This window comes from Trametes versicolor (assembly GCF_000271585.1).
Source record: "Trametes versicolor FP-101664 SS1 unplaced genomic scaffold TRAVEscaffold_2, whole genome shotgun sequence".
NCBI lineage: Eukaryota > Fungi > Basidiomycota > Agaricomycetes > Polyporales > Polyporaceae > Trametes > Trametes versicolor.
This window is the reverse complement of record NW_007360322.1, coordinates 1088756-1096406: the sequence shown is the minus strand read 5'-3', so window position 1 is coordinate 1096406 and position 7651 is coordinate 1088756. Positions and strand designations below refer to the sequence as shown.

General features: G+C 57.4%; 4 protein-coding genes across 4 annotated transcripts; 3 read left to right on the top strand and 1 right to left on the bottom strand.

Moving 5' to 3' along the window:
* Positions 1-1464: 1464 nt before the first annotated feature.
* Positions 1465-2103, top strand: TRAVEDRAFT_113410 (uncharacterized protein; the record flags this gene model as incomplete). Its single annotated transcript, XM_008036007.1, has 1 exon — positions 1465-2103. A coding segment is annotated over one exon (639 nt), but the record flags the coding sequence as incomplete, so codon positions are not given.
* Positions 2104-4111: 2008 nt separating this feature from the next.
* Positions 4112-4822, top strand: TRAVEDRAFT_91351 (uncharacterized protein; the record flags this gene model as incomplete). The annotated part of the gene is made up of 1 exon (XM_008036006.1): positions 4112-4822. A coding segment is annotated over one exon (711 nt), but the record flags the coding sequence as incomplete, so codon positions are not given.
* Positions 4823-5653: 831 nt separating this feature from the next.
* TRAVEDRAFT_85958 (uncharacterized protein) lies at positions 5654-5818 on the top strand (the record flags this gene model as incomplete). The annotated part of the gene is made up of 1 exon (XM_008036005.1): positions 5654-5818. A coding segment is annotated over one exon (165 nt), but the record flags the coding sequence as incomplete, so codon positions are not given.
* A 701-nt stretch (positions 5819-6519) lies between these two features.
* Positions 6520-7389, bottom strand: TRAVEDRAFT_43071 (uncharacterized protein; the record flags this gene model as incomplete). Its single annotated transcript, XM_008035574.1, has 5 exons — positions 6520-6652; positions 6703-6878; positions 6941-7105; positions 7156-7248; positions 7384-7389. 5 exons carry the CDS (start codon positions 7387-7389, stop codon positions 6520-6522), a joined length of 573 nt encoding a protein of 190 aa, XP_008033765.1.
* Between the last annotated feature and the right edge of the window lie 262 nt (positions 7390-7651).

Below are 7651 nucleotides of genomic sequence, written 5' to 3'. Positions count from 1 at the left end.
TCAGGGATTTCCAGAACATTCTAAAGAACATTCCCACATATTCTTGATGTTCCCAGGAGTTCTGAATGGTTTCCAGGGAATTCTTGAAGGGGAACACTGAGTATTCCAGTGGTTTCCACAATATTCCGCAATGTTCCGCAACATTCCGTGGGTTTCCGGCATGTTCTCCTCCTGTCTCCTTGGAATATCCTGGTGTTCCCTGGCTCTCTGATGCTAGGCTGTCATGTGCACATTGTCTGGAACCTTCTAGAACCTTCTGGCAATTTCTGCACCTTTGTCAGCTGAAGTAGTCTAGCATGTTCTCCATGACTGCAGATGATCCTGTGTTGATGGCTGGGTTCCTCCTGTTCCTGAAGTTTCCGGTACCTTCCAGAACTGTCTCCTGAACTCTGGGCTAGTCCTAAGCATTCTGGTGTCTGCTAGGTTGGTCTCTGGTCCTAGGTCTGTCTGGTGAGGGTGCTCCTATTGCTGGCATACCCTGGACTGTTCCGGTAGGCCCATGTGCCAAACCAGTTTGGTGCATGACACCGCGTGGACGTCAAAACCTGGCACCGCCGACTTGGACACCTCAATATCGAGTCCGTCCTCAAGATGGTTCGGAAGGGCATGGTCAAGGGCATGGAGATCGTAGGAACACTTGCCAAGCCTCGCATCCCGTGCGTGCCATGTCTCCAAGGGAAGCAGACGCGCAATGCTATCCCGAAGAGCACGACCGCAGAGTACCCTCGCGTCAACCACTGCACGCACGCAGATCTTCAAGGAGCCATGCAGACGCCAACACCGCCCGGCCATCGCTATCTCAACCTCTTTGTTGAGGGACGGTCACACCACTTGACCGGCTTCCTGATGAAGAACAAGTCGGAGCAACCAGGCCAGCTCGAGCAGTACATCACTCGCAGCGAGATCGAGACCGGACAGCCGCTCAATATCCTGCGGACCGACGGCGGTGGCGAGTACGTCAACAAGGACGTCGAGGCCATCCTTCGCGAGCGTGGAATTCACCATGAGTGGACGAATGCGTACACGCCGCAGGAGAACGGCATCGCCGAACGCGCGAACCGCACGGTCATGGAAATGGCCCGCTCGATGCTCGCCGAGTCGGGACTGCCAAACAAGTACTGGGGCGAGGCCGTCATGTACGCAATCCACATCCTGAACAGGACGCCGACACGGACGCTCGAGGAGGACCTCACGCCAATTGAGGTCTACACCGGCAACAAGCCCTCCGTCGCCCACATACGAGCCTTCGGCTGCAAGGCATACGTACACGTCCCTGACGAACGGCGCCGGAAGCTCGACCAGAAGTCACTCGAGTGTGTCCTTGTTGGATATGCGGAGAACAAGCGTGCCTACCGCCTTCTCCATCGCCCCACAGGTCGGATCTACGAGTCTCGGGACGTCGTCTTCAATGAGGACGGCGGCGTGGAACCACACCGCGTCACAATCAGCGTCGAGCCGTTCCCAATGCCGTCTCAGACACCACCGCCCGCCACCTCAGGCAGCTTGCGGTACAAGACGACCGTGGAAGAGGTGGAGGACGAGGGCGACCATCCACAGCGGCCTGACACACCGTCTGCGAAGTCCGAACCCGAGTCCGAGGACGGCGCTGACAACGCCGGCCCCTCTCTCCCGTTCCAGGACACGGATGATGCGTCTGAAGTGCGCGCTCCCCCTGCTCGGCCCGGACGCCCTCAACGGGTGATTCCCATCGCTGCAGGTGCACCCTATCCGAACCCGATTCCGCCTCCGGAGGTGCGTCGCTCCGTGCGTACACGTCGAGCGCCCCTTCGGGACGATGACCCTCGTTTCCGCGTCTCCTCCTACAACCGCCGTCAAGCTGCCGAAGAACCCGCTCTGCCTGAGCAGCCGCAAGTCGACTCCGTGGAGGCACCGGACCCTGCAGTGGGCGATGAGCACGCTCATCGGGCTCTCACTCTCGACGGCGAGCCGCACACCTACGAAGAGGCCATGTCGCGCCCCGACGCCGACATGTGGCGGGCCGCATGCGCCGAAGAGCTATTTGCATTCGCTAAGGCCGAACTCTACGACGAGGTGGAGAGGCCTCGAGGACGCAAGGTCGTGGGCTGCAAGTGGGTCTTCAAGATCAAGCGCGGCCCCGACGGCTCTATCGAGAAGTACAAGACGCGCCTCGTTGCGAAGGGTTTCACACAGGTCGAAGGCGTAGACTACACGGACACATTCGCGCCCGTCTCCAAGTTCGCATCCATCCGCAGCGTCCTCGCACTCGCCGCCATGTACGACCTTGACGTCGACCAGATGGATGTCAAGTCGGCATTCCTCAACGGCGACCTCGATGAAGAGATCTACATGGCATGCCCTCCCGGATCGGACCACAACGACGGCACCGTTTGGCGACTCAAGAAGTCCCTCTACGGCCTCAAGCAGGCCAGCCGTGAGTGGTACAAGAAGATCCGCTCGGAGTTCGAGGCACTCGGTTTCGAGCGCAGCGGCGCCGACCACAGCATCTTCGTCAAGGCACAGGACGGCATCATCCTCATCATTGCACTATACGTTGATGACATGCTCATTGCTGGGAACGACCGCGCCACTATCGACGCGTTCAAGGCCACCCTCAGTCAGCGTTTCGAGATGACCGACCTCGGCAATGTGCGCTGGATCCTCGGTATGGAGATTGAGCGCGACCGCGCTCGTCGCACACTGTCCATCTCGCAAGCCCAGTACGTCGAGAAGATCCTGGAGCGCCACGGCATGGCAAACTGCCGCCCAGTCAGCACGCCGATGCAGCCGAACACCAAACTCGAGAAGCTCTCGGAGGCTACCATCGACCCCAAGCCGTACCAGAGTGCGCTCGGCTCGCTCATGTACGCTATGCTCGGATCGCGCCCCGACATTGCGTTTGCAGTTGGCGCTCTCAGCAAGCACTCGGCGACGCCTGGCCCCGAGCACTGGACCGCGCTCATGCACGTTTTCCGCTACCTTCATGGCACATCCACCCTCCGCCTCACGTACGCCCCTGGCTCGGACCAGTCCAATGGGGCCTTGCCTCTCGGATACTCGGATGCAGACTGGGCTGGAGACATCAATGACCGCCGCTCAACGTCGGGCCAAGCATTCTTCTTGCACGGCGGCGCCGTCAGCTGGCAGTCCAAGAAGCAGCAGTCGGTCGCTCAGTCGAGCACCAAAGCTGAGTACATCGCACTCGCTTCCGCCGCCAAGGAGGCGCTCTGGTTGCGCACGCTCCTCGACGACCTCGCCGTCCCCACGTCACTCGCACGTTCAGCCTCGGACAATGTGTCCACGCCGCTCCTCTCTCCTTGCAGGCTGCAACGAGACACTGTTCGGGGTGATCGGCGATATATGCCGCAAGGATAGGGAAGACACGACGTACACGCCCGTCGGGACAGGTCATGAGTTTTGCGCGGTGTCGTGTCTAGTCAAGAGCACGGTCAGTGCCTCAGTCTCGCGCGCACGGATGGTGGCAAGAGCTCTATATTAATTACCTAGTCAAGAGCACGGTCAGTGCCTAAGGAATGACTGTTAGTGTACCATAAAAGAGCGACATAAAACGAATGAGTCGTACCTCAGTCTCGCGCGCACGGATGGTGGCAAGAGCTGAGGTACTCGAGGAGAAAATCGACGAGACGAGCCCGGCGCGATGCTGATGTAAGCTTAGCGCCGAGCGTTCAGTAAGTGAGTGAACTAATCGGGTAAGTAGAGCGCTTATAGCGCGTAAGTAATTGTAAGTAAGTCCGGTGTAACCTCCTTCAACACGCCCACTCAACGGACATACACTACATGAGTCCGAGCGCGGTCGTGAAACGGACGTGCTTCTCACGAGCGAGAGCCTTCATCAGGACGTCTGCAACCTGGTCGTCGGTGGGGACGTACTCAACCTCGAGGGTCCCGCGCTCGATCTCATCGCGAATAAAGTGATGACGGACCGCGATGTGCTTCGTGCGGTCGTGGAACGTTGAGTTCTTGGCGAGAGCCATCGCCGACTGGTTGTCAACGAGACCATTGTCCGAAGTGTCCGGTCCCCCCGGACGACCGCGGAGAGCCAGTGTACTCGTGCTTGAGGGATCCAACACTCGTTGTCGATGTGCTCAAGAGATCTGTAGATGGACTGCCTGGGGAGAAGCCATCAGAGTTCAAGGACTGGGGACTGCGCGCTGTCAATCCTTTCTGGGCAGACTTACCTCACGCCAACGTCTTCTCCGCCCTGACTCCCGATATCCTGCACCAATTACACAAGGGAGTGTTCAAAACCCATCTCGTGAGCTGGGCTACGGCGGCGATAGAGGGCGGTGCGGATGAGATCGACCGGCACTTCAAGGCGATGCTCAAGCACTCTGATCTGCGCTACTTCAAGAGCGGCATCTCCCTCGTGTCCCAATGGACGGGAACCGAATTCAAGAACATGGAGAAGTCGTTCCTAGGAGTCGTCGCAGGCGCAGTCGACGAGCGCGTCACTCGGGCTGTCCGTGCCGTGCTAGACTTCATCTATCTTGCTCATTTCGAGACTCACACGGACAGTTCGCTCGAAGCCCTCCACCAAAGCTGGCTCGACTACCACAAGTACAAGGTGGTCTTTGTCGAGCTCGACATCCGCGAGCATTTTAACTTCCCCAAAGGTCACTCAATGGAGCACTACGAGCCATCAATTCGCTCAGTGGGTACTGCTGACGGCTACAGCACAGAGCACCCGGAGCGCTTGCATATCGACTTCGCAAAACTCGCGTACGGGGCCAGCAACAAACAAGCGTCCTATATTCAACAGATGACCCGATGGCTAGAGCGCCAGGAGGCTGTCCACCGGTTCGCGTCGTACTTGGAATGGGCTCGGACGCAACCTTCCCCGACCATGGAGTCCCTTCCCGCCGGTTCTCACTCTCACGCTCATGACGGCCGCTCGGAGCTGTCGCCCTCTTCCACTCAGCCTCCTTCTTCCATCGTCCCTCCTGGCTCATCCTCCATCTCCGACGAGTCGAGTACCGCCTCCCTATCCAAGTCCACTGTTGTCCCCGCCTTGCCACCCGGTCCATCCCACACCGGCACGTTCACATCACGCTGCGAGGACGTTCCGGAGGAGGCTGCAGTGTCTGAAGGTAACGTGGAGGTCGATGCCGAGCCAGAGGAGGATGTCTGGAAGGATGGATACCGTGTGGCAAAGGTCCCCGCATACGGCTCTCTCTCGGTTGTCGAGATCGAGACCAACTTCGGTGCAGCGAGCTTCAAGACCGCCCTCGCAGACCACCTCAAGAAGCTGGCTGATGGTAACCCACGCCGTCTTGCGCTGGTGTCCACACCCTTGCACGACCTATCTCGCATCGCCGCTTACAAGCAAGCGAAAGTCCAGCTGCCAGTCATCCGGCAAGTATCGAAGTACGCTCCCATCGACATTATTCACGCCTCCCCCTCGCACACCGGGCCACGTCACTTGCAGAGCACTATTCCTGCGCAGATGTCGACCGTCTTCGCGCGGGACCCCGCCGCGAGTCAAACAGACCGCGTTTTTGATGTGAAGCGCCCCCTAGCAGGTACGTTGAGTGAAATCGGCGTGATCCTTTCCCTACTGACTCCTCGAATTGCACTAGGTTTGCGCGTCGCGCGCGTGAGGGTGATATTCAACCTCCCTCCCATGTATGATTCTCGTGCCCTCGCCATCACAGGGCCCCTGGCGTACGTAGAGTGGTTCACTCCTTTCCAAGTTGTGGATCACATTACAGGTATGTACGTCGTCTCGCCCTCCACACGTCAACACCAGCGTAATTGCTCCGTGATTCCCTTGTCGGACATTATACGTACATGCCATCTTATACCATGCTGGGGCAAACAGATAGAGCGGCGCATTGTTCCCGGGGACGTCTTGGATAATGTTGCTTCTAAGTTTTTTGTGAATCCTTACCTGCGACATCATGATTTCATTATGTTACGACTGCTTTCCAATATATGATTTTTGGGGAAGTTATGATGGCTACAGAGAGCTACATAGGTATGCACCTCCCGACGTCAACTACTGTTGCTACATATCGACCCCTTCGCTACATCATTTTGGCTTTTTCCTGATGCGGCCGGCCAAGGCGAAAGGGAAGGCGTCTAAGGGGAAGGGGAGAGCACCGGCATAGCAGGGCTAGGCGGGCGGAGGTTGGCTGAGGCCCGCGCATCAGGAAAAAATCCACCTGCATTACTGCCGTATGTAGTCTATGTAGTTACTGTAGCGCTGTTGCAAGCCCCTTACATAGTTGTGACCTGTTGTAATATGAGTCTGTTCTGTAGTGCACTGTTGCACTCCGTAGTATCATGCAGCGCTCAAAAATCAGTTTGTTGTGCACCAAAGTTGGCGGATGCAGAAGGCTATGTTTATATTGCTAGTCATGACTTGCAATACTAAGGTGCTATGTCACAATCGTAGTGATCGCCGGCGGGACATATAGCATACATATCAATTGACAATTCCATCCACTCATCACACAGGTGCAGCGGCGACATGAATTCTTGGACCCAGTGCCGCCAATAGACATTAATATACACTATGCATCAGTCCTCCTCCGGGTCACCCTCAGACATCTCATCATCACTAAGCTGGAACTGATGGATCGCACGGGCTACCGCACGCGGATCGAGCTGACGCGCGCTCGCACTCTCATCCTGGCCTGCCTTGGCATACACACTAAGATTGTTATTAGCGTAATATTCCCAGCGTTGAGCAGTAGCACTCACCGTCCGTCATCATAAATCCGCTTGCAGATCTGCGAGACGACCTTGAGATCACCGGAGGTCGTCTCGAACATGTTTAGCTCCTCCAGATGATGCTCGTACGCAGCGCGGTACGCTTCTTCGGTGAACGATACCTTGGTCCAGCTGCCATCAGTCCATTCATCGATGGCACATTCAACCTAGCCCGCAGTCCGAGTAAAGTGAGTATACTCCGCGCTGCAGGTAGGCGGCGGGGGCTTACCGCAGTTAGAATGAGCGCAAGCGCAGGTACGGGGAAGGGCGAGTACTGCGCGCGCAAGAGAATGCCGTCATCTGTGCGCTTCTTGAAGTACACCCGGTTCGCCATTTGCTGGATGATCTCCGCCTGGTACAGGCCCTTGTGATCGTCGACCGTCTTGCCGCGTTTCTGGTGCACCCTTGAGCAGCCTGCAAGCGTAGATAGTCGACCGTACTCACACGATACACGAACGCGTCGTTCTCTCTCAACAACGTGACCTTCTTGCGGTTGCGCAGGTGCACGGCAGATTTAGCGCTCACCCAAAAGCGGTACTGTAAGAACCCGGCGGTTCTTACTTACTACCGGCACTCCCTAGTGCCTGGACGGGAACGTCCACTTCAGTAGGAGAAGGTGTTCTCCGGGAATCGCGGAGAACTAGCGCATCTAGGCGCCCGTAGATTAGATACCGCCATTCATGTATCGTACGTAAGCGTACGGCGCCCGAAGGTTCGGGCCTCGGGCGCCTGGTGGGGGCAGAGTTCTACCACCCCCCACCATCCAGCGAGTACGCCGAGCAATCAAGCCCGGTCCAGAGTACTTGCAGGATTCGGGGAGTCGTGGGACTCGCGTACACTTACACTTTTTTTACNCTAGCCGCGACGAACGACTTTCGTCACAGCATCAAGTTGCTCGACGTAACCACGTCATCAGAACATCGACGCCTTACGACAGCGT